The 26,964-nt window shown below is 45.4% G+C and overlaps 1 protein-coding gene across 1 annotated transcript; it reads right to left on the bottom strand.

Annotated features, from left to right (window-relative positions):
- Window positions 1–8,488: 8,488 nt before the first annotated feature.
- On the bottom strand, window positions 8,489–9,439 carry LOC136610327 (olfactory receptor 6F1-like). Its single transcript, XM_066589557.1, has one exon. It carries the CDS (start codon window positions 9,437–9,439, stop codon window positions 8,489–8,491), a length of 951 nt encoding a protein of 316 aa, XP_066445654.1.
- Window positions 9,440–26,964: the final 17,525 nt, after the last annotated feature.

Below are 26,964 nucleotides of genomic sequence, written 5' to 3'. Positions count from 1 at the left end.
TCTTGTGTCCCGTCACTCGGATGTCATCGCGACCAGCGGAGTATTACAGGAGAGGAGTGTGCTGCTGCCGGGATATAATGGTTCACTGCATACAACGTGTCGGATAAGGGGGATTCACATGGGGTTTTTTTTTGGGGGGGGGGTTGTGATTTTCATGTGTTTTTGTGATTCTTCTGCACAATTTTCATCCATTTTACAACAGTTTTTTTTTTTTCTGTTCTTTTTAATTTTTCTAAGATAACCATGACTACATGCAATAAAAACGGATCGCAGTCACATTAGACGCGTGCAATCTTTTTAACGCACCCATAGACTTGAAAGGGCGACTTTTCTTCCGAAATGACATTAAAATGGGACATGCTGTGAGATATATAAATATAATATGTATTGGAATATTGTACTCTACAGCTCACTTTCCCACAGCCTAACATTACCTCAACCATCACCCGCTGCGGACCCTTCCCCTACAAGCTCACCGTCATCTTCCTTTTAGTCAACCTTTATCTTGTGTTCCTTCCAAAATTTCAAGCTGCTTGGATTGGCAAGATTCCTTCAATGGATTTAACCAACCGCCAGCAGTCACGGCGAGGCTTAAAGGGTTGCTATCTGGTTAGCATAGGTCTGAGACTACATTATTATAACATGGACTGGGAGGTCTCCTCAAGCTAAAAAAAAAACTTGGGCTTGTTCAGCTTAGAAAGTAGGTACCTTTTTGAGGTGGGACATCAATCTAAGTAAGTGTTCTTTACAGTTAGAGCTGTTGTAGCATATAAATACTGACTGCTAGGGGTGTAATTCAAGATGAATATTGGATAGAAAGGTGGGGAACGGAGACCCCGTAGGACAGGGGTGTGAAACTCCTTTTCAGCTAGGGCCACATCAGCCTTAAGGTTTGCCTTCGAAGAGCCAATTGTAATTGTAAGACTGTATAGTAATAGTGGCTCTATTAATAAGTGACTCCAGTAGTAATCATGTATCCCATAGCAGCCGCAGTAGTAGTACTGTTCTGCACAAAGGCCCCAGTATTGGTAGTGACACCGCAACCACCTACCATATAACGGTCCCAATAATGGGTCCACTATATTGGTGGCCCCAGTAGTAATAGTGCCACCTTAGTGACTCCAATAGTAGCAATGTCCCCTATATTGGCCTCAGTAGTAAGTGACCCCCACAGTAGTCCCAGCAGTAACAGCGACCCCCCCCCCCCTTCCTATTGGCATCTGGTTGGGGAGCATTCCTACAGGCTTTCCACTTGCCCACACCCCAGTGTCCATGTGTGCCATCCTGTATGCATCATAGCTACTGAGGGGAGAGGTCAGACATCACAGACTCTGCACTGCCAGAGCTGAGCTGCAGGCTGGTTGAGTGGAATGCCTGTTAGTTCGCTGCATGGCCCGCCACATAAAATGAGGTGGTGGGTTGGATTTGGCCCACAGGCCTTGAGTTTAACCTGTACCCCAGGATCTCAAGATGATGAAGACTTGTGCCCTCCCTACAATTAGGCCTTGGTTCTTAATGAGATCAGCCAGTGTCTCCTCACAAATAAACCTTCAGATACTCCATCTCTAGAACTGTTCTCACTGGGGCTCTAGCATGATCTCATACCAACCCTTTACCTCAGGAATAAATCATGACTTCTCTCTAGCACAAGGTTATCTCACATTGTTTTACAGTCTTCAGATGACCACCTTCATCTTTTGAATGATCATCATCAGGGCTCTATGGCTATCTCACCTTGACTCTCTACCCTATTGGGTCTCTTCATGACTCTTCTCGAGCTTAAGGTTGTCTTGGATTGTTTCTCAGTCTAAACATACCCTACATTGGAATTATCATTATCAAGACTCTGCGGCTGTTTCAAAATGATGATCCAATGGCTGGATGTTCTTAAGGACAGAAATGTCCAAGAAGGTTGGGAAATATTGTGAAATGAGATTCTCAAAGCACAATCGTTACCAATCCATAAAAGAAGGAAGAATGGGAAGCATTTAAAGAGACCAGGATGGATGAACATGGAACTTGCACACATGTTAAAAAAGAAGAAAAATAGGTTTATCAAATGGAAAGAGGGGGGGGTATATTTAAAAGAGAATATAATGCGGTCTGCAGAAACTGTAGCACAAGTGCAGAAAAGCTAAAGCTAATAATGAATTAAAGGTTGCAACAGAAGCCAAAAGCAATGAAAAAGGATTTTAGGGGTATGTCAAAAGCAAAGTCAAAGATGCTCTTGGATGCTTACAAGATGAAAATGGTGTTAAATTCCTATTTTATATCTGTTTTCTCTCAGAAAGTAGATGGAACATCAACTGATCTTCCCTGTTCAATTGGGGGAATAAAAGAATGCAGGCTATTTGTAAGCAGAGAGATGGTGAGGAAACACTTAGCTAACTTAAATGAATTCAAGTCTCAAGGTCCAGATGTATTACATCCTAGAATATTAAAGGAAGCAGCGGAGGTAATTGCTGAACCACTCGCCATAATCTTTGAAAATTCCTGCAGAACAGGAGAAGTCCCAGAAGATTGGAAAAAGTCTAATGTTGTCCCTATCTTCAAAAAAGGGAAGAAGGTGGATCCAGGAAACTACAGGCCTGTGAGCCTGACTTCTATAACAGGAAAGATCTTTGAACAAATTATAAAAGCAGCATGTATGCAAGTACTTGGATGAAAATGGAGTAATTAACCAGAGCTAGCATGGGTTTGTAACAAACAAGTCATGCCAGACTAATCTAATTTCCTTCTATAATTATATTACTGACTGGGTTGATCAGGGAAATGTGGTGGATATAGTTTTTCTTGACCTTTTTATAAAGCACTAGCTTACCCGTCGCGCGTTGCTGCGAAGACAGACATACATACATACATACATTCATTCATATATATCTAGATAACAACCAATCACAGCGCAGCTTTCATGTTACCTCAGTGGTATAATATATAACAACCAATCACAGCGCAGCTTTCATGTTATCTTAGCAGTATAAAATATAACAACCAATCACAGCGCAGCTTTCATGTTACCTCAGCAGTAAGAGAAACAACCAATCACAGCGCAACTTTTATTCTGCCTCAGCAATATAAAAAATAGCAACCAATCACAGCGCAGCTTTCATGTTACCTCTGCGGTATTATATATAGCAACCAATCACAGCGCAGCTTTCATGTTACCTCAGTGGTATAATATATAACAACGAATCGCAGCACAGCTTTCATGTTACCTCAGTAGTATAAGAAGTAGCCACCAATCACAGCAGAGCTTTCATTTTACCTCAGCAGTATAAGAAATAGCAACCAATCACAGCACAGCTTTCATGTTACCTCAGCAGTATAAGACATAGCAACCAATCACAGCACAGCTTTCATGTTACCTCAGCAGTATAAGACATAGCAACCAATCACAGCACAGCTTTCATGTTACCTCAGCAGTATAAGAAATAGCAACCAATCACAGCGCAGCTTTCATTTTACCTCAGCATTCTCAATATCCAGCAATTGTCTTGCGAAACGTTCGGCGGTGCATCATTTTCTGGTTGAACACTCATCCCGTCGCTCGTAATGCCTTTTGCTTTTGTGCTTGAGATGGAAATCAAACGATCTTTGTCTGGGGGCATAACTGTCGACGACGCTCGTACGCAACCCACCTATCGTAGGATAGTTGTACTATGCCAGTAATCTTCCCAGGAGTGTACTCAACAACTTCCCAAAGTCTCATGGCAATTGGATGAATGGTGTAGTAATGCATAAAGGACAGACAGACAGACATACATTCATTTACATATATCAGGAAGTGAGGGAATTAGAGTCCGTACGTAAAATTTGGATGCTAATTGTTTTGCGCTTAGAATTGAATAATGGAGTTGGGACCCATTAGCTTTTCCTATTTATGACATATTCAATGCTTGTGCCAAATTTCCAGTTTCTATGTGAGAAAATTACATTCCGTACGTAAAATTTGGACGCTAATTCTTTGGCACTTAGAATTGAATAATCGAGTTGGGACCCATTAGCTTTTCCTATTTATGACATAATCAATGCTTGTGCCAAATTTCAAGTTTCCATGACATTGGGAAGCGAGAAAATTAGATTCCGTACGTAAAATTTGGACGCTAATTCTTTTGCGCATAGAATTGAATAATCGAGTTGGGACCCATTACCTTTTCCTATTTATGACATAATCAATGCTCGTGCCAAATTTCATGTTTCTACAACATCGGGAAGTGAGAGAATTAGTGGCAATGATGGAAATCGAACGATCTACGTGGGGGGGTCGTAACTGTCGACGACGCTCGCACGCGCCAATTATCATAGAATATTTGTACTATGCCTATAATCTTCCCAGGAGTGTACTCAACAACTTCCCAAAGTTTCATGGCGATCGGATGAATGGTGTAGTAGCGCATAAAGGACAAACAGACAGACACGCATACATTCAATTTTATATATATACACTACCGTTCAAAAGTTTGGGGTCACATTGAAATGTCCTTATTTTTGAAGGAAAAGCACTGTACTTTTCAATGAAGATAACTTTAAACTAGTCCTAACTTTAAACAAATGCACTCTATACATTGCTAATGTGGTAAATGACTATTCTAGCTGCAAATGCCTGGTTTTTTGTGCAATATCTACAAACGTGTATAGAGGCCCATTTCCAGCAACTATCACTCCAGTGTTCTAATGGTACAATGTGTTTGCTCATTGGCTCAGAAGGCTAATTGATGATTAGAAAACCCTTGTGCAATCATGTTCACACATCTGAAAACAGTCTAGCTCGTTACAGAAGCTACAAAACTGACCTTCCTGTGAGCAGATTGAGTTTCTGGAGCATCACATTTGTGGGGTCAATTAAACGCTCAAAATGGCCAGAAAAAGAGAACTTTCATCTGAAACTCGACAGTCTATCCTTGTTCTTAGAAATGAAGGCTATTCCATGCGAGAAATTGCTAAGAAAATGAAGATTTCCTACAACGGTGTGTACTACTCCCTTCAGAGGACAGCACAAACAGGCTCTAACCAGAGTAGAAAAAGAAGTGGGAGGCCGCGTTGCACAACTAAGCAAGAAGATAAGCACATTAGAGTCTCTAGTTTGAGAAACAGACGCCTCACAGGTACCCAACTGGCATCTTCATTAAATAGTACCCGCAAAACACCAGTGTCAACATCTACAGTGAAGAGGCGGCTGCGGGATTTTGGGCTTCAGGGCAGAGTGGCAAAGAAAAAGCCATATCTGAGACTGGCCAATAAAAGAAAAAGATTAAGATGGGCAAAAGAACACAGACATTGGACAGAGGAAGACTGGAAAAAAGTGTTGTGGACGGATGAATCCAAGTTTGAGCTGTTTGGATCACAAAGAAGAACGTTTGTGAGACGCAGAACAAATGAAAAGATGCTGGAAGAATGCCTGACGCCATCTGTTAAGCATGGTGGAGGTAATGTGATGGTCTGGGGTTGCTTTGGTGCTGGTAAGGTGGGAGATTTGTACAGGGTAAAAGGGATTCTGAATAAGGAAGGCTATCACTCCATTTTGCAACGCCATGCCATACCCAGTGGACAGCGCTTGATTGGAACCAATTTCATCCTACAACAGGACAATGACCCTAAACACACCTCCAAATTGTGCAAGAACTATTTACAGCAGAAGCAGGCAGCTGGTATTCTATCGGTAATGGAGTGGCCAGCGCAGTCACCAGATCTGAACCCCATTGAGCTGTTGTGGGAGCAGCTTGACCGTATGGTACGCCAGAAGTGCCCATCCAACCAATCCAACTTGTGGGAGATGCTTCTAGAAGCGTGGGGTGCAATTTCACAAGCTTACCTCAACAAATTAACAGCTAGAATGTCAAAGGTGTGCAATGCTGGAATTGCTGCAAAAGGAGGATTCTTTGACGAAAGCAAAGTTTGATGTAAAAACAATGTTATTTCAAATACAAATCATTATTTCTAACCTTGTCAATGTCTTGACTCTATTTTCTATTCATTTCACAACGCATGGTGGTGAATAAGTGTGACTTTTCATGGAAAACACAAAATTGTTTGGGTGACCCCAAACTTTTGAACGGTAGTGTAGATTTGATAAAGTATCTCATACTATACTTATTGAAAAAAGGACCAAATATGGAATTGACAAGGCAACTGTTAGGTGGATTCACAACTGGCTGAGTGATCGTACTCAAAGAGGGATCATAAATGGCTGTATATCCCAATGGAAGAATGTATCAAGTTGAGTACCTCAAGGCTCAACATTTTTATAAATGATCTGGAGGGAGGAAATTGATGGGAAACTGATCAACTTTGCTGACGACACAAAGCTAGGAGGGATAGCTAACACTAGGGAAGAGAGAGAGAGTATTCAAAAAGATCTAGAAAAGCTTGCACAGTATGCGGTGACTAACAGAATGGTATTTAACAAGGAGAAATGCAAAGTCCTACATCTGGGCAAGAAAAATGAAGAAAGCACATACAGAATGGGAGGAATTGGGCTAAGCAGCAACACATGTGAAAAAGACTTGGGTATACTAATAGATCATAGACTGAACATGAGTCAACAATGTGATGCAACAGCAAAAAAGGAAAACACAATTCTGGGATGTATTAAGAGAAGCATAGAGTCTAGATCACGTGCGGTCATTATCCCCCTCTACTCTTCCTTAATCAGACCTCCTCTTGAATATTGTTTCTAATTCTCAGCTCCTCACTTTAAAAAAGACATAGACAAACTGGAGCAAGTTCAGAGAAGAGTTACCAAGATGGTGAGCGGTCTGCAAATCATGTCCCATAAGGAACGGTTAAAGGATCTGGGACTGTTTATCTTGCAAAAAAGAAGGCTGAGAGGGGACTTAATAGCGGTCTACAAATATCTGGAGGGCTGTCACAGTGCAGAGGGATCAGCCCTATTCTCATCTGCACAAGGAAAGACTAGAAGCAATGGGATGAAACTGAAAGGGAGGAGACACAGATTAGATATTAGACAGTGAGGGTGATCAATGAGTGGAACAGGTTACCATTGAAGGTGGTGAGTTCTCCTTTAATGGAAGTGTTCAAAGAAAGGCAGGACAAATATCTGTCTGGAATGATTTAGTGAATCCTCCACTGAGCAGGGGGTTGGACCAGATGACCCTGGAGGTCCCTTCCAACTCTACCATTCCATGATTCTCAGCCCCTCATACGGTCAGTTCATAACTCCTCTCCAAGTCAAGAATGTCTCATGTAATTTCATCAATTTCAGGACTGTTGTAAAGAGTGTTTTACTGCTTTTGAGGGCTATCTCCTTCTTCCCTAGTTGAATATATGCCTCACATTGTGTTTCAACCTCTATGTACTTCTCACTTGCATGGTGGTCTTCTATAGGCCTCCAGGGCTATCTTAAACATACTTTCTACTTATGGAATTAATTTAAGACTCTTCTCTAGATCAAGGTGGTCTTACATTGGCTTTCCATCTTCAGGTGTACTCTATCTCTATGGGTGTGTCTAACTAATACTCTTTTTATAGCATCAATTTGTGACTTGCCTCGAATTGAAGGTTGTCTTGCATTGTTTCTGTCTTCATATAATCTAGAACTATCATCATAAGGGCTCTATGGCTATCTCAACCTAATCCTTTCCTTACAGGATCAATGCATGACTCCTCTCTATCATGTCATTTCATTATTTTTTGATACTTCTCCCCTTTTTGGCTATTGTAAGTAATTGTTTTGCTTCCTGGTGATCCACTTCTTCCCTATCAGAATGGTTCTCACAGTGTATTTTGGTACTGTTGACCTCTGATGGTCTTTTCCAGCATCTCAAACTTGCTTTCCATCCATAGAATCAGTTTATAATTTCTCTACGTTGTCTCATTGTTTCTCCATCTTTAGATACTCTTTATCTCTATGACTATCTCAACTCTTGATCCCTGGCGTCAATTCATGATTCCTCTTTAGCTCAAAGTTGTCTTGCAGTGCTTTTCAATATTTAGCTACTCTTAAGCGCAAAGTCTTTAATGGTTCTTTTTCCTATCGGGCCTAAGTGTTCTTCTGATCATTTGTTCATCTGCCAATCGAGCTGGATAAAGGGACCAATGATCAGTCGACAAATGAGCAAACTCTCTTTTTTAATTGGCTGATTGGTGGTACATCAGTGGAACAGGGAGATGTATAGCTGGCCTATCGGGACAAAGAATCACATTAATTTTTCTTTGTCTCAGTAAGTCTATTCTCAGTTTATCAGCCCATGGAAAAAGACTCAAAGAAAAAAAAAAGTACCATTCAACACGCTTGTCACTTGGCGCTCATGACATCAGGCCTAGAATTTGACCACTGTAAAAAGACTATTAGGCTATCTAATGGACCGCCATAGATTGTGATCTCAAATTGGTATAATTATTTTCTCCTTCTGTGCCAACAAGACCTACCGTCTCCAAGATAGGGTTCTTTGAAATGGACTGTTCAGCATTAAGGTTACTTAATAACAGAATGAAGCCATGGAAATTAAATGGGACAAATCACATGTCTCTAAATTTTCATTGGTTTCCATACTGTCAATGATTGAATATATTTAAAAATGGCGCCTCTGATCTCCTGGTTTCTCAAGCTGTAGATTAGAGGGTTGAACAAGGGAGTCACCAGTGTGTACAGTACAGACAGACCTTTGTTCAGATTTATGGAGTTATCTCTTGATGGGAAGATATAAATGGATGACAATGTCCCGTAGTAGACGCACACAACGATCAGGTGGGAGCTGCAGGTGGAGAAGGCTTTATGTCGTCCAGTGCTGGAGGGGATCCTGAGGATGGTCCGGATGATTGAAATGTAGGTCACTATAATTAACACAAATGGTGACAAAAGGACAGGAAAGGCCACTACAGTAGTGACCAGTTCTACGGTAGACGTACTGGAGCAGGAGAGTCGCAGTAGAGGAGCAATGTCACAGTAGAAGTGGTTGATGGTGTTGGGGCCACAAAATATTAACCTATTTAAGAAAATGTATACAAGAAGTGCCAAGATGAACCCCAACAGCCAGCAGGAGGTGACGATCTGTAGCTGATGGGTGATGGTCATAATGGTGGGGTAGTGTAATGGTCTACAGATGGCCACATGTCGATCAAAGGACATGGCTACCAGCAGCAAGCATTGGTCAACGGTTGGAACACTTAAAAAGTAGAATTGAGCTAGACATCGCACCACCGATACTCTTCCTTCTCCCACCAGTATCAGCCACAACAGGTTGGGGACAATGTTACCGGTGAACAGGATTTCGGACAAGGACAACTGGCTGAGAAAGAAGTACATGGGGGAGTGGAGGCTTTGGGTGACCCCAACCAGGACAATTACCAGGATGTTGGCTGTCAGAGCCATGATGTGGACGATCAAAAACAGAGTGAAAACTAAAATCTTGAAGTTGTGGAGGTTTCCAAATCCCAAGAGGAGAAATTCTGTGATTGTTGATTGATTTCTCTCGTCCATTCCCTATAGAGCAGAAGATCAGCACAATTACTACAATACCCAATTTTAGATTTTTTTTTCTTGCTGTATTTTTTTTTCTCTAAAGATATATTGTATTTTTTTTAATCATCTGCCGCCATCTTCTGACTTCATAACTTTGTTATTGTTCTGTCAGCATAGTTGAGTGTGGGGTATTTTTTGAGAGTCTCTGTAGCTTCGGCCGATACCATACAGATCACTTTTTGATCGCTTTTTATGTCGTTTTTTTTCTTGAAAACCGCATAACTAAAAAGGTTTTTTTTTCTTCTGACAACGTTTGCCATGTGGAGTAAATAATGTGCTACTTTGATTAGACTTTTATGGACACAGCGATACCAAAAATGTTTTTCACTTAGATTTTTTTTATTACAGATATAGCTAAAGGGTTTTTTAAAACTTTTTTTACCACCTTTATTTTTTTTACTAATACTTAAAAGTAATTTTTACATTTTTTTTAGGGCCCCCACAGGGGACAAGAAGTTGCAGTGATTTGATGGCTCCTGCAGTATGATGCATTAGCAAAGTATTACATTATACCGCGATCTGAGAGGCAGTCTATCAAGTCTATTGGGCTTGATGGCAACTGCAAGACACCCTGCAATCTCGTAGTCAGGGGCTTTTCAGGACCCCTGCACATTGATCAGAGCATTTGAAGGGTTAATAGCTTCTATCAGCCATGCTGCTCAAGGGAGCTGTTGCGGGTGGGTGTTTGTTATAAGAAACAGCTGGTTTCTGCATTGTATGGAGAGGGATCGACCCTTGATCCCCCTCCATACAAACCCGAACCTCCATGATGTAACTGTACCCCCTGGAGCATTAAGGTGTTAATGTGTATTTAATAGATCGCCCACTGCCTGACAGCAGATATGCTCTACCTGTAATGCAACTGACTGCAGCAGGAGCCTCTCCCCACTGCTCTGTTGGAATAGGAGACCAAGCATACAAAGCTCCATCTTTCAATATAATCCGACCGCATCACCCACACTAAAGTGTAAGAGATCAGATGGAAGTAACACTTGCACAAGATTGCTACAAAACTGTATGAAGGCCCATTTACGCACAAAAATAATCTTTCAAACCATTGAAAGTTTTAGCGATCATTTTGCATAAAGTGTTAATGGATACCAATGTCAATTAGCATTTTATTATCTTCATTTGCATGTAAATGAGCCTCCAGGAGCTGTTTGCAGAGCTCAGCATGAGGCTTCAGATTTCCTGAAGTTCAATGGAAGCTTCTGTTGGAAGCCTGTTATGATCCATGCAGCTACTATCTTTTAACTCCATTGATTAGACTTCCACCATCATGAAGAACGGATGCACCTTACTAATGTTACTCCATAACAGTGACACATTGCGCCCCCATTAGGGTGTGTTCACATGCCAGACTTTACAGCAGAGTTTTCAGCATGAGTTTAGCCTCTAAAAAATGCGTCAAAATTCAGGGTTTTTTTCCACCGTCTTTGGCACTGATCTGATTACGGATTTCATCTCCATCAAGATTCAAGCTTCAGAGCTGGGAGTTCTGTAGAAACTGTTTGGGTAAGAATATAAGGAGAGAACAACTGAAAGGACACCATTGTAGGCATTTACTATAGGCAGCCTGGACAAGCAGAAGATATGGATGAACTCTTTCTACATCAGATGGCCAAGCTCTCCAAAAAGCACAACATAGTGATCATGGGAGATTTTACCCATCCAGACATTTGTTGGGAATCTTACAGGTAAATGTAATGGATCCAACAAATTCCTATCCGCTCTTGCTGACAACTTTATCTTCCAAAAGGTAGTAGAGAAAACAAGGGGATCTGCTATCTTGGACCTAATTCTTACCAACAGGGAGGAAATGGTTGAGGAATAAGGGTGGCTGGGACCTTAGGAGGCAGTGATCATGTGATCCTTGAATTTTGGATAAAAAGGGGAGGAAGACCTGAGAAAACTCAAGACCTCAAGGATGGATTTCAGAAAGGCAGATTTTAATAAACTCAGAAAGAGGAAGAATCCAATGGCTGGATGTTCTTAAGGACAGAAATGTCCAAGAAGGTTGGGAAATATTGTGAAATGAGATTCTCAAAGCACAATCGTTACCAATCCCTAAAAGAAGGAAGAATGGGAACCATTTAAAGAGACCACGATGGATGAACACAGGACTTGTACACATGTTAAAAACAAAGAAAAATATGTTTATAAAATGGAAAGAGGGGGAGAATATCTAAAGAAGAATATAATGGGGTCTGCAGAAACTGTAGGGCAAGTGTCAGAAAAGCTAATAATGAATTGAGGCTTGTAACAGAGGCCAAAAGCAATAAAAAAGGATTTTGGGGATATGTCAAAAGCAAAAGAAAAGTCACAGATGCTATTGGATGCTTACAAGATGGAAATAGTGAATTGGTTAAGAATGATGTTGAGAAGGCTGAACTTTTAAATTCGTATTTTGTATCTGTTTTCTCTGAGAAAGTAGATGTAATATCAACTGATCTTCCCTGTGCTATTGGGGGAATACAAGAATGTAGGCTATCTGTAAGCAGAGAGATGCTGAGGGAACACTTAACTAATTTATATGAATTCAAGTCTCCAGATCCAGATCAAATACATCCTAGGATACTAAAGGAAGCAGCAGAGGTAATTGCTGAACCACTCGCCATAATGTTTGAAAATTCCTGGAGAACAGAAGTCCCAGAGGATTGGAAAAGGGCAAATGTTGTCCCTATCTTCAAAAAAGGGAAGAAGGTGGATCCAGGAAACTGCAGGCCTGTGAGCCTGACTTCTATACCGGGAAAGTCTGGTGCGAGGGAGGCCAATGAGCAGCAAGTTGCAGTAGTCGAGTCGGGGTTGGATTAGCGCATCAACAAGTGTCTTTAGCATGTCGGTGGTGAGCAACGGCCATACTTTAGCAATATTCCTGAGGTGCAGGTGGCATGTTCAGGCCAGAGGTTGGATGTGGGGGCTAAAGGAGAGGTCAGAGTCCAGTGTGACTCCCACCCCCCATCACCCCTTCCCTTCTCAAGGCAGCTGGCATGCTGTCTGGGGGATATGGTAGTGCCAGATACTGATATGGAGATGTTGGGGGGGAGGTTGGCTGGTAGAAGGTGGAAAAACCATGGAAGTTAATGGGACTCACTTGGTGGCTGCACGATGTACGAAATGGGACAGCCGTTGTAGCGATGGGCACCTCATGTACCATCCTATGGTGTCTCCACATGGCACTGCATTCTCCCATAGTAGAAATGCTTCTGGTGAAGAATACCTCAATAATCTGGTGGTTCACCGCAATTCTTTTACAGCCTCCATATACCGCTACATGAATCTGGAGTAAATGTCCACAGATTCCTATAGGCATCTCATTACTGTTCATATGTCACCGCAAGAAACTAATGTGAAGACTAATAACGTTTACATTGTATTCAGCACATAAGGAAGATGTAAAACACAATTCATACAATAAAAGTGCCAAAATACACATTTGGTCTAAAGATTAAAATATACACTACCGTTCAAAAGTTTGGGGTCACCCAAACAATTTTGTGTTTTCCATGAAAAGTCACACTTATTCACCACCATGCGTTGTGAAATGAATAGACAATAGAGCCAAGACATTGACAAGGTTAGAAATAATGATTTGTATCTGAAATAACATTGTTTTTACATCAAACTTTGCTTTCGTCAAAGAATCCTCCTTTTGCAGCAATTACAGCATTGCACACCTTTGACATTCTAGCTGTTAATTTGTTGAGGTAAGCTTGTGAAATTGCACCCCACGCTTCTAGAAGCATCTCCCACAAGTTGGATTGGTTGGATGGGCACTTCTGGCGTACCAGACGGTCAAGCTGCTCCCACAACAGCTCAATGGGGTTCAGATCTGGTGACTGCGCTGGCCACTCCATTACCGATAGAATACCAGCTGCCTGCTTCTGCTGTAAATAGTTCTTGCACAATTTGGAGGTGTGTTTAGGGTCATTGTCCTGTTGTAGGATGAAATTGGTTCCAATCAAGCGCTGTCCACTGGGTATGGCATGGCGTTGCAAAATGGAGTGATAGCCTTCCTTATTCAGAATCCCTTTTACCCTGTACAAATCTCCCACCTTACCAGCACCAAAGCAACCCCAGACCATCACATTACCTCCACCATGCTTAACAGATGGCGTCAGGCATTCTTCCAGCATCTTTTCATTTGTTCTGCGTCTCACAAACGTTCTTCTTTGTGATCCAAACACCTCAAACTTGGATTCATCCGTCCACAACACTTTTTTCCAGTCTTCCTCTGTCCAATGTCTGTGTTCTTTTGCCCATCTTAATCTTTTTCTTTTATTGGCCACTCTCAGATATGGCTTTTTCTTTGCCACTCTGCCCTGAAGCCCAAAATCCCGCAGCCGCCTCTTCACTGTAGATGTTGACACTGGTGTTTTGCGGGTACTATTTAATGAAGATGCCAGTTGGGTACCTGTGAGGCGTCTGTTTCTCAAACTAGAGACTCTAATGTGCTTATCTTCTTGCTTAGTTGTGCAACGCGGCCTCCCACTTTTTCTACTCTGGTTAGAGCCTGTTTGTGCTGTCCTCTGAAGGGAGTAGTACACACCGTTGTAGGAAATCTTCATTTTCTTAGCAATTTCTCGCATGGAATAGCCTTCATTTCTAAGAACAAGAATAGACTGTCGAGTCTCAGATGAAAGTTCTCTTTTTCTGGCCATTTTGAGCGTTTAATTGACCCCACAAATGTGATGCTCCAGAAACTCAATCTGCTCACAGGAAGGTCAGTTTTGTAGCTTCTGTAACGAGCTAGACTGTTTTCAGATGTGTGAACATGATTGCTCAAGGGTTTTCCAATCATCAATTAGCCTTCTGAGCCAATGAGCAAACACATTGTACCATTAGAACACTGGAGTGATAGTTGCTGGAAATGGGCCTCTATTCACCTTTGTAGATTTTGCACAAAAAACCAGGCATTTGCAGCTAGAATAGTCATTTACCACATTAGCAATGTATAGAGTGCATTTGTTTAAAGTTAGGACTAGTTTAAAGTTATCTTCATTGAAAAGTACAGTGCTTTTCCTTCAAAAATAAGGACATTTCAATGTGACCCCAAACTTTTGAACGGTAGTGTATATCAAAAAATGTACACGCTGGGGTCATGAAAGAGGGAGCATGAGATGCAACCTATCTTTAGTGGAGCCCGGATCAGGGATATGTGATGTTTGTTGGGCCCACAGCGAGTCACCCTATTAATATCAAGGGACAATACCCAGAACCTCATTTCTATTCTGCAGTGACATAAGATTATGTATGGACACATTTACCTGCATCTCTTGGATCTTTGCTGCATTTTCTTTGCTTGACTGATTGGTGTTTGCATTGTTTTGCTTTTGTAGCAAATATCCAGTTGAGGATGAATTTATGTTCCTGGATGAATTGATATCATGTGGGGGAACCTGTTGGGATGAGGCTTAAATTTTGTAAAGAATTTTAAGGGTAGTACAGGGAGAGATTCTAGAAGGGGTTGCCATTGTCAGGGCAGGTACTTTTTAATCTGTTCGGGCTTATAGGGATCCCACAAGGATAGCTTGCATCTCATGCCCCCTCTTTCTTGACCCCGTTCTTCCTGGTGGCCCCATTGTTTTATTTTTTTTTCAGTCTTTGAGTATGTATTATTAGTCTATAAGCTCTGTATATTGTGGTGCTTTTATTGTATATATTAGAGTACATTGTACATCCTCATTGATATGCCTTATTAATTTATCTATACAACGCAGATCCATAATACAGACTTGTGTATGAAGCCTAAATACTCTGTGAGCTTGAATTCCCCCAAAACTGTCATCAGCTGCTCCATTGGACCTATGATCAGATCTATCCATGTTGCCTCATTTGAATAGGAGGACACTGATCACCTGTGGACAGGTGATATCTGGGTGATGTCCGTGCAGTATCTCACCTGACATGATCTGTTGTGGTGAAGACCAGATGTTGTATTCAATTACACAACTGAAGCCGTTTTATATAATACCACGAGACCCTCCTTGGAGCCTTCGCCGCACTCCTTATTGTCAGTAGACCCGTTAGTGGTTTTATCTGTTTAGTAGAACTATTAATCATCTCATGACTTCAGAGTATACCCAGGAGCCCGGATGCAAACCTCCAGCATGGAGGCCTTCCCACAACTTTCCTCTGCGTCATTGGGTCTCCTAAAAAGTCCATTGATGCAACGCTAGCAGGCGCAGATATTACTAGAATATTAGAAGATTAAGGTAGAGGCTAAAGGTAGGGGCCCCAATGCAAAATTTGCAACAAGGCCCCCATCCATCCATGTGCCATTTATAATACTGGTGCTATCTTATATGATGGAGGAGCCTTTGGGCCTCCTAAGGCTCCAAGGCCCAGTAGTGACTGCTACCTCTGCACCCCCTATAGCTACGTCCCTGGGCACACAACACCCAGAATGATGTAAGATCACAGTGTGATGGTTCAACTGAAGGACTGTATGGGATACTTACAATATTCTAGATAGATATCAGCTAGAAATGGCTCGGGCAAGGAAGGTGTCAAAGACTGATGTTGATTTGCCTTACTGTAGTGGCCTAGTACATGCTTTCCTGGCCCCCTCCATAATGTCATACATGTATGTCTTATGTAGATGTTCTGTGTAAAACTGTCTTGTCATTCTGTTGTGTATTGCACAGCTGCATCAAATGATGGGTTAATGTCTGCAAAGTGTGAGCTGACTGTAAATATATCAATTTATGTTCTGTCACATGTTAGTATGAGAGAGGCACCTTCAGCCCTCATGTGTTGAAGATGGAAGAAGAGGAGAGATTTCCCGAGTGCCTGTATCAATGAAGGAGTGCGCCTCCAAAAGAGAGAGTGAGCAACAAGTGAACATTTCATCCCAAGGCTTAGTACAGAAGTACTCCTCTATTATCACTTTTTTTCACACCCGAGCATCCTGCAGTATGGGACCGCCAGGTGGAGGCACTCTATTCTCATTGTTCACACTCCAGCATCCTGCAGTCTTGGTCTGCTGAGTGGAGGTACGCTCCTTTAATTCATCACACACAGGCGTCCTGAAGTCTGGGTCTGCCGTGTGGAGGTACTCTAGCTTATCTGTTGCCTGCACTTTCTCAATCTGTAATTTGTGCCTTGTGTATTGCTGAAGTTTCAGCTAAAGTAAAGTTATTTCAGGCCCTGACCTTTCCTGGGGACCTAAGGTACTATATCACTGCCTGTGGCTCATTTATTTCCCAGCCGATATTCATGCTGGTGGGATCACCCGTGACAACCACAATCCTTGTTCCACCATCTATTGAGCATCCCCAGGCCGGGGGTGTCTGGAAGAGGCCCAGCGATGCCTTGGTTGTGTGCGTCCCTCCAGGAGGGACACCATTACAAGCCAGCATCTTGTCTTCCCAGCTCCTCAGCGCATGCCATATGTCTGGGGTCACCTACGGGAAGCTGCAGCAACCTACTTCTTCTTGGCGTCACTACGAACAGGATTGAATCTTCTGTGCCACACAGTCATGCCTGCAGTAATGCAGAAGAACTACCCATAAAGAAGAAATGTTCAAATAATTTACAAATGTTTGAACTGCACGTTCCGCCTGGGACTGCTCAAAATGGCGCCCAAATTCTAATGCTCTCCTCTCTCCAGCTCACTCATGCCAAAATCTTCCTGCCAAGTGTTTTGGCACCAAAAAGATTGCACCCTGGCCGGGCCAATGTAGGGGGGAGGACTCCCCTATCAAAGTGACCTCTAACAACCCTCGGGAGAGGAGTTGCCTGCGGCTGCAGACTCCTTGTGCTAGACTTTAACAAACTTCCACCTGAGCAAGATGGATCCAGTATGCAGGCACCTAAGGCAATGCCCTATCTCCAAAGCTGCAGCCAGACCGTGCCTCGGGAGGCAGCCATTCTACTGGGAGGAAGTTCCCACAACTAATCTAGTTGCCCACCAATTCTACATCTCCCACTACCGTTCAGTGACCTGATGTGGCTACCAGGGATGCAGCAGAGCCCCCACACCCTCTCAGGCAGAATACCCGCGTTGGATACTAATCCACCACTGGAACTCCGTTGTGAGGGACTATATTCCAGAACTTTTAAGGGCCTTCGTTCTAGATTTTGGAGGCTCCGACTTTGCCTTCCACGTCACTGGCGACAACATATCTCCGTCTGTGAGAAGTTCCTGGTCGGTAGACTGTTGTTACCTGCTAACTATTTTCATTTCCTGTAAGCTGAACTCTATTCATCAAAAGGTTTTTTACGTAAGAGACATTGTTTATTCCCCAGTTAAAGGGGTTGTCCCGCGCCGAAACGGGTTTTTTTTTTTTTCAATAGCCCCCCCGTTCGGCGCGAGACAAACCCGATGCAGGGATAAAAAAAAACAAACCAGATAGTACTTACCCGAATCCCCGCGGTCCGGCGTCTTCATACTTACCTTGTGAAGATGGCCGCCGGGATCTTCACCCTCGGTGGACCGCAGGGCTTCTGTGCGGTCCATTGCCGATTCCAGCCTCCTGATTGGCTGGAATCGGCACACGTGATGGGGCGGAGCTACGAGGAGCCGCTCTCCGGCACGAGCGGCCCCATTCAGTTTTTTTTTCAATAGCCCCCCCGTTCGGCGCGAGACAAACCCGATGCAGGGATAAAAAAAACAAACCAGATAGTACTTACCCGAATCCCCGCGGTCCGGCGTCTTCATACTTACCCTGTGAAGATGGCCGCCGGGATCTTCACCCTCGGTGGACCGCAGGGCTTCTGTGCGGTCCATTGCCGATTCCAGCCTCCTGATTGGCTGGAATCGGCACACGTGATGGGGCGGAGCTACGAGGAGCCGCTCTCCGGCACGAGCGGCCCCATTCAGCAAAGGAGAAGACCGGACTGCGCAAGCGTGTCTAATCGGGCGATTAGACGCTGAAGATTAGACGGCACCATGGAGACGGGGACGCCAGCAACGGAGCAGGTAAGTGAATAACTTCTGTATGGCTCATAATTAATGCACAATGTACATTACAAAGTGCATTAATATGGCCATACAGAAGTGTATAGACCCACTTGCTTTCGCGGGACAACCCCTTTAAGCCCTTTTACAACAAGGACTCTAAGGTTGTCCCTTTCTTAGTACGATTCATGCTTTTCTTTTTCATATTGAAAAGTTTATAAATAGAGATGCGCGAGCACGCTCGGATGAAACAGTTACTTGAGTGAGCATTGCTCTTCTCGAGTAACTGCATACTGGTCCGAGCAGGCTCGTGGGGGCGGGGAGAGAGAGAGTTGTGTGAGGGCTCATGTTTTGAGGGATGTTCTGTAGTTATATTGGCATCATTTTGGTGTACATACTATTTGATCACTTTTTATTACATTTTTTTCTTAGAAACTGTGTGACCAAAAAAGTGAATTGTGGTTTTATCTAATTTTTCTGACGACATTTATTGTGCAGGGTAAATTAATGCATTACTGTGATAGATCAGACTTTTACAAACAGAGTAATTCAAAATGCCTTTGTTGTTTTTATTATTCTGATTTGGGGAAACCTTTAGCGCATTTTATTTTTTCAAATTAATGTATTTACACATTTTTACAATTTTTTGAGACCCCATAGGGAACTTGAATTTGCAACCCTCCTATTGGCCTCTGGTTGGGCAGCATCCCTACAGTTATTCCAATCGCCCAGCCTGCAGCACCGGACTGAATTCTGTGACCGCTGACCTCTCCCCTTGGCAGCTGCACTGTATACAGGATGGCGCACACAGACACTGCGGGGGAAGAGGTCAGAAGTCACAGACTCTGCACTGACCGACCGGAGCTGCAGGCTGGGCGAGTTTGCTGCACAATCGGCCACATAAAGTCAAGACCCACCACCTCATTTTAACATGTGTGCCCTAAGATCTCTAAGGTGATGAAACCTTGTGCCCTCCCTACAATTTGTCCTTCATTGTTAATGAGATCAGCCATTGTCTCCTTCTTACAAATCAACCTCCATTTCTAGAACTGTTATCATTAGCGCTCTAGGGCCGCGTCCAAGGAGCCGGCCCTGAGTCGAGGGGACAGCGGGGTAGAGTGAAAGCCTTGTCATGGGGCTATCATCTCCTCGCTTCGGGTGGCTTTGAATCTGACCTCATTGCTGGTTGGGGAAGATCACCACAAAAATAACCTAAGTTACATGAAGTCCTGTTTATCACTCATGACGCCAACGTTCCATCTTTTGATGTGGAACCGCCATAGGAATAAAGTAGACCACACACAGTCTTTTCTGGACAGGAACCGGGAACGTTCGGCTCTGTCCGTTTACTTATACTTGATTGAACAATCAGAAATGAACAGTTCTTGCACACAACAGCATTACAGGGTGTTGGAGTGGCGAGGATTTTAGGGGTATTATTAGAGATGAGCGAACGTACTCGTCCGAGCTTGATACTCGTTCGAGTATTAGCGTGTTCGAGATGCTCGTTACTCGTGACGAGTACCACGCGATGTTAGAGTTACTTTCACTTTCATCTCTGAGACGTTAGCGCGCTTTTCTGGCCAATAGAAAGACAGGGAAGGCATTACAACTTCCCCCTGCGACGTTCAAGCCCTATACCACCCCCCTGCAGTGAGTGGCTGGCGGGATCAGGTGTCACCCGAGTATATAAATCGGCCCCTCCCGCGGCTCGCCACTGATGCCTTCTGACAGAGATCAGGGACAGTGCTGCTGGTGCCGGAGCTGCTATAGGGAGAGTGTTAGGAGTAATTTTAGGCTTCAAGAACCCCAACGGTCCTTCTTAGGGCCACATCTGACCGCGTGCAGTACTGTTGAGGCTGCTTTTTGCAGTGTTGCACTTTTTTTTTTTTTTTTTGGTATATCGGCCGTGCAGAGCATTGCGCCCTGCAGTAATTATACATAGTCCAGGGCCAGTAGTGGTGAGGCAGGGACAGAAGACATATATTGTGAGGCAGGGACAGAAGACATATACAGTGTATATAGGCAGTGGGCCATTTTGGGAAAAAAATCTATTTGGGCTGCCTGTGACTGTCCTCAGTGTTCTGGGTCTGTGCTGGGTGTAGTTGTCCTCCTAATTCATACGCAGCCAGCTAAGTGTTACAGCAGGCTTGCGCAAAATTATTTCCTGGCTCTGTGTTGGCTGTTAAATCACCGCTGTATTCCAGTCCACAGTGCAACAGTCTGCAGTTATTTAACATAGTCCAGGGCCAGTAGTGGTGACGCAGAGAGAGAAGACATATACAGTGAATATAGGCAGTGGGCCTTTCCAAAAACATTTGGGGAAAAAAATCTATTTGGGCTGCCTGTGACTGTCCTCAGTGTACTGGGTCTGTGCTGGGTGTAGTTGTCGTCCTAATTCATACGCAGCCAGCTAAGTGTTACAGCAGGCTTGCGCAAAATTATTTCCTGGCGTTCCGTAAGCGAAGTCAGCCTCCAACCACAGGCCAATAAGCGGCACATTTAATTACAGCGTTCTGTTTCTGCATTACTGGTAATACAGCATGCTGAGGGGTAGGGGTAGGCCTAGAGGACATGGACGCGGGCGAGGACGCGGAGGCCCAAGTCAGCTCCTGATCCAGGTGTATCGCAGCCGACTGCTGCGGGATTAGGAGAGAGGCACGTTTCTGGCATCCCCACATTCATCTCACAATTAAAGGGTCCACGCGGTAGACCTTTATTAGAAAATGAGCAGTGTGAGCAGGTCCTGTCGTGGATGGCAGAAAGTGCATCCAGCAATCTATCGTCCACCCAGAGTTCTGCGCCGTCCACTGCTGCAACTCTGAATCCTCTGGCTGCTGCTCCTCCTCCCTCCCAGCCTCCTCACTCCATTACAATGACACATTCTGAGGAGCGGGCAGACTCCCAGGAACTGTTCTCGGGCCCCTGCTCAGATTGGGCAGCAATGGTTTCTCTCCCACCAGAGGAGTTTATCGTGACTGATGCCCAACCATTGGAAAGTTCCCGGGGTCCGGGGGATGAGGCTGGGGACTTCCGGCAACTGTCTCAAGACCTTTCAGTGGGTGAGGAGGACGATGACGATGAGACACAGTTGTCTATCAGTGAGGTAGTAGTAAGGGCAGTAAGTCCGAGGGAGGAGCGCACCGAGGATTCTGAGGAAGAGCAGCAGGACAATGAGGTGACTGACCCCACCTGGTTTGCTACGCCTACTGAGGACAGGTCTTCAGAGGGGGAGGCAAGGGCAGCAGCAGGGCAGGTTGCAAGAGGCAGTGCGGTGTCCAGGGGTAGAGGCAGGGCCAGACCGAATAATCCACCAACTGTTTCCCAAACCCCCCCCCCTTGCGCCATGCCACCCTGCAGAGGCCGAGGTGCTCAAAAGTCTGGCAGTTTTTCACTGAGAGTGCAGACGACCGACGAACAGTGGTGTGCAACCTTTGTGGCGCCAAGATCAGCCGGGGAGCCACCACCACCAGCCTCACCACCACCAGCATGCGCAGACATATGATGGCCAAGCACCCCACAAGGTGGGACGAAGGCCGTTCACCGCCTCCGGTTTGCACCGCTGCCTCTCCCCCAGTGCCCCAACCGTTCACTGAGATCCAACCCCCCTCTCAATCCACAGGCACTACCGTCTCCTGGCCTGCACCCACACCCTCACCTCCGCTGTCCTCGGCCCCATCCACCAATGTCTATCAGCGCACCGTCCAGCCGTCGCTAGCGCAAGTGTTGGAGCACAAGCGCAAGTACGCCGCCACGCACCCGCACGCTCAAGCGTTAAACGTGCACATAGCCAAATTTATCAGCCTGGAGATGCTGCCGTATAGGGTTTTGGAAACAGAGTCTTTTAAAAGCATGATGGTGGCGGCGGCCCCGCGCTACTCAATTCCCAGTTGCCACTACTTTTCCCGATGTGCTGTCCCAGCCCTGCACGACCACGTCTCCCGCAACATTGTACGCGCCCTCACCAACGCGGTTACTGGCAAGGTCCACTTAACAACGGACACGTGAACAAGCACAGGCGGGCAGGGCCACTATATCTCCCTGACGGCACATTGGGTGAATTTAGTGGAGGCTGGGACAGAGTCAGAGCCTGGGACCGCTCACGTCCTACCCACCCCCAGAATTGCGGGCCCCAGCTTGGTGGTGGTATCTGTGGCGGTGTATGCTTCCTCCACTAAACCACCCTCCTCCTCCTCCAACGCAACCTCTGTCTCGCAATCAAGATGTGTCAGCAGCAGCACGTCGCCAGCAGTCGGTGTCGCCTAGCATGGCAGCACAGCGGTGGGCAAGCGTCAGCAGGCCGTGCTGAAACTACTCAGCTTAGGAGATAAGAGGCACACGGCCCACGAACTGCTGCAGGGTCTGACAGAGCAGACCGACCGCTGGCTTGCGCCGCTGAGCCTCCAACCGGGCATGGTCGTGTGTGACAACGGCCGTAACCTGGTGGCGGCTCTGCAGCTCGGCAGCCTCACGCACGTGCCATGCCTGGCCCACGTCTTTAATTTGGTGGTTCAGCGGTTTCTGAAAAGCTACCCACGCTTGTCAGACCTGCTCGGAAAGGTGCGCCGGCTCTGCGCACATTTCCGCAAGTCCCACACGGACGCTGCCACCCTGCAACATCTGTTTCATCTGCCAGTGCACCGATGCTTTGCGACGTGCCCACACGGTGGAACTCTACGCTCCACATGTTGGCCAGGCTCTATGAGCAGCGTAGAGCTATAGTGGAATACCAACTCCAACATGGGCGGCGCAGTGGGAGTCAGCCTCCTCAATTATTTTCAAAAGAGTGGGCCTGGTTGGCAGACATCTGCCAGGTCCTTCGAAACTTTGAGGAGTCTACCCAGGTGGTGAGTGGCGATGCTGCAATCATTAGCGTCACCATTCCTCTTTTATGCCTCTTGAGAAGTTCCCTGCAAAGCATAAAGGCAGACTCTTTGCACTCGGAAACAGAGCCGGGGGAAGACAGTATGTCGCTGGATAGTCAGAGCACCCTCCTGTCTATATCTCAGCGCGGTGAGGAGGAGGAGGAGGAAGATGAGGAGGAGGGGGAAGACACAGCTTGGCCCACTGGTGAGGGTACACATGCTGCTGGCCTGTCATCCTTTCAGCGTGTATGGCCTGAGGAGGAGGAGGAGGAGGAGGATCCTGAAAGTGATCTTCCTAGTGAGGACAGCCATGTGTTGCGTACAGGTACCCTGGCACACATGGCTGACTTCATGTTAGGATGCCTTTCTCGTGACCCTCGCGTTACACGCATTCTGGCCACTACGGATTACTGGGTGTACACATTGCTCGACCCACGGTATAAGGAGAACCTTTCCACTCTCATACCCGAAGAGGAAAGGGGTTTGAGAGTGTTGCTATACCACAGGACCCTGGCGGACAAACTGATGGTAAAATTCCCATACGACAGCGCTAGTGGCCGAAGGCGCAGTTCCGAGGGCCAGGTAGCAGGGGAGGCGCGGAGATCAGGCAGGATGTACAGCACAGGCAGGGGAACACTGTCTAAGGCCTTTGACAGCTTTCTGGCTCCCCAGCAAGACTGTGTCACCGCTCCCCAGTCAAGGCTGAGTCGGCGGGAGCACTGTAAAAGGATGGTGAGGGAGTACGTAGCCGATCGCACGACCGTCCTCCGTGACGCCTCTGCCCCCTACAACTACTGCGTGTCGAAGCTGGACACGTGGCCTGAACTCGCGCTGTATGCCCTGGAGGTGCTTGCTTGTCCTGCGGCTAGCGTCTTGTCAGAGAGGGTGCTTAGTGCGGCTGGGGGAATCATCACAGATAAGCGTACCCGCCTGTCAACCGACAGTGCCGACAGGCTTACACTCATCAAGATGAACAAAGTCTGGATATCCCCAGACTTCTCTTCTCCACCAGCGGACAGCAGCGATACCTAAACAATACGTAGGCTGCACCCGCGGATGGAAGCATCGTTCTGTATCCCCATCAAAAACGGGGACCTTTTTGCTTCATCAATCTGTGTATAATATTCCTCCTCCTCCTCCTCCTGCTCCTCCTCCTGAAACCTCACATAATCACGCCGAACGGGCAATTTTTCTTAGGCCCACAAGGCTCAGTCATATACTTTTGTAAACAATGTTTATACGTTTCAATGCTCATTAAAGCGTTGAAACTTGCACCTGAACCAATTTTTATTTTAACTGGGCTGCCTCCAGGCCTAGTTACCAATTAAGCCACATTAACCAAAGCGATTAATAGGTTTCACCTGCCCTCTTGGTTGGGCATGGGCAATTTTTCTGAGGTACATTAGTACTGTTGGTACAGCAATTTTTCGGGGCCCTCGCCTACAGTGTAACTGCATGTGTCCACTTCTAAAGAACCCCAGTCTGACTGGGGCATGCAGTGTGGGCCGAAGCCCACCTGCATTTAATCGGACGTTACCTCAGCTGTGATGGGCACTGCAATGGGATACATTTATGTACAGCCGGTGGGTTCCAGGGAGCCACCCATGCTGTGGGTGCACACGGAATTCCCATTGCGGAGTTGTACCTGGCTGTGACTATTTATAAAAAGCCGCGGTCTGACTGGGGCATGCAGACACCTTGACAGAATGAACAGTGTGTGGCACATAGGTTCCCCATTGCTATGCCCACGTGTGCAGCTCCTGATGGAGGTGGCACAGGATTGGATTTCTCATTGCTTCTGTACAGCATTGTGGGCTATCGCCCCGCCCCTTTTAAAGAGGGTCGCTGCCTAGCCGTGCCAACTATCTGCAGTGTGTGCCTGCGGTTCCTCTGGCAGACGCACTTATAAATAGACATAAGGGTGGTGTGGCATTAGGGCAGCTGAAGGCTGCGCAGGGACAATTTGGTGTACGCTGTGGACACTGGGTCGTGCGCGCGGGGGGGGGGGGGGGTTGGGCAGCATGCAACCCAGGAGAAGTGGCAGCGGAGTGTCATGCAGGCAGTGATTGTGCTTTGTTGGAGGTAGTGTGGTGCTTAGCTAAGGTATGCATTGCTAATGAGGGCTTTTCAGAAGTAAAAATTGTTGGGGGGGGGGGGCCCACTCTTGCCGGTATTGTGGCTTAATAGTGGGACCTGGGAACTTGAGATGCAGCCCAACATGTAGCCCCTCGCCTGCCCTATCCGTTTCTGTGTTGTTCCCATCACTTTCTTGAATTGCCCAGATTTTCACAAATGAAAACCTTAGCGAGCATCGGCGAAATACAAAAATGCTCGGGTCGCCCATTGACTTCAATGGGGTTCATTACTCGAAACGAACCCTCGAGCATCGCGATAATTTCGTCCCGAGTAACGAGCACCCGAGCATTTTGGTGCTCGCTCATCTCTAGGTATTATACCTCTGCAGTCCCAGTTATCTGTAGGTTTTTCCTCCCCATTAAACTTTATCTCTAACCACGGCCAAACACTCACTTCTCTCGCAGACTTGCAATTTCTCACCGTCTCTGGTTACATGCGATTCTTACTCTGTACTCCCACGTGGTTCAGGCATGTCTGGGCATCCATACTCTCTTGGAGTAGCTGATAAAAGGAGTATTCCTGGTATGGTCAGGCTCTGGCATGATGGCAGGCCATCTCTCCATCTCCTTCTGCTATCTCTCTCTCATTCTGTCTTTCTCTCTCACTAACTTTCAGATTCTGACTCTGGAATTCTCATGCAATCACCCAATTGCACATTCATCACCATCAACCAATCCACGAATAGACAAAATGATACAATTTCCAGACAACACCAGACATGGACATTAACCCTTCCATGCCCGCAGACTCTAATGCACTCAAAACTGATGCATTCCACAATTAAAATATGACTACAAGACAGACATAAAACATGCATACTGAGGTGCAGTAGTGAACCCCAACTTTGGGCCACTGCACTAGAATGATCTCATACGAACCGTCTACCCCAGGAAAACTCTCTAGCACAAGGTTATCTCACATTATTTTACAGTTTTCAGATAACCTTCATCTTTTGCACGATCATCATCAGGGCTCCATGGCTATCTCACACTGACTCCTTACCCCATTGGGTTTCTTCATGACTCTTCTCGAGCTCAGGGTCGCCTTGCCTTGTTTCTCCGTCTACAGATACTCTACAGTGAAATTATTATCGAGGCTCCACGGCTCTTTCAAACTGACTCTCAGCCCCTCATACGGTCGGTTCATGACTCCTCTTTAGGTCAAGGTTGTCTCGTGTAATTTCATCAGTTTTGGAGCTGTTGTAAATGGTTGTACTACTTTTGAGGTCTATGCATTTTTTTCCCTAGTTGAATATTCCAAATACACTCCATTTCTATGTGTATCTCAAACAAATACTCTTTTGATAGCATCAATTTGTGACTTGCCTCAAGTTCCAAGTTTTCTTTCATTGTTTCTCTGCCTTCAGATATTCTAGAACTATCATTATAGGGGTCTACGGCTATCTCAACCTAATCCCTTCCTTATAGGGTCAATGCATAATTCCTCTGTCATGTCATTTCATTATTTTATTGGTAATTCTCGCTTTTTTTGGCTGTTGTAAGTAATTTTCTTGCTTCTTGGGTGATTTACCTCTTCCCTAGCAGAATGTTTCTCACAGTGTATTTTGGTACTGCTCACCT

This window comes from Eleutherodactylus coqui, chromosome 2 (assembly GCF_035609145.1).
Source record: "Eleutherodactylus coqui strain aEleCoq1 chromosome 2, aEleCoq1.hap1, whole genome shotgun sequence".
NCBI classification, from domain to species: Eukaryota; Metazoa; Chordata; class Amphibia; order Anura; family Eleutherodactylidae; genus Eleutherodactylus; species Eleutherodactylus coqui.
The sequence above is the reverse complement of the archived record's forward strand: the minus strand, read 5'-3'. Positions and strand labels throughout refer to the sequence as shown.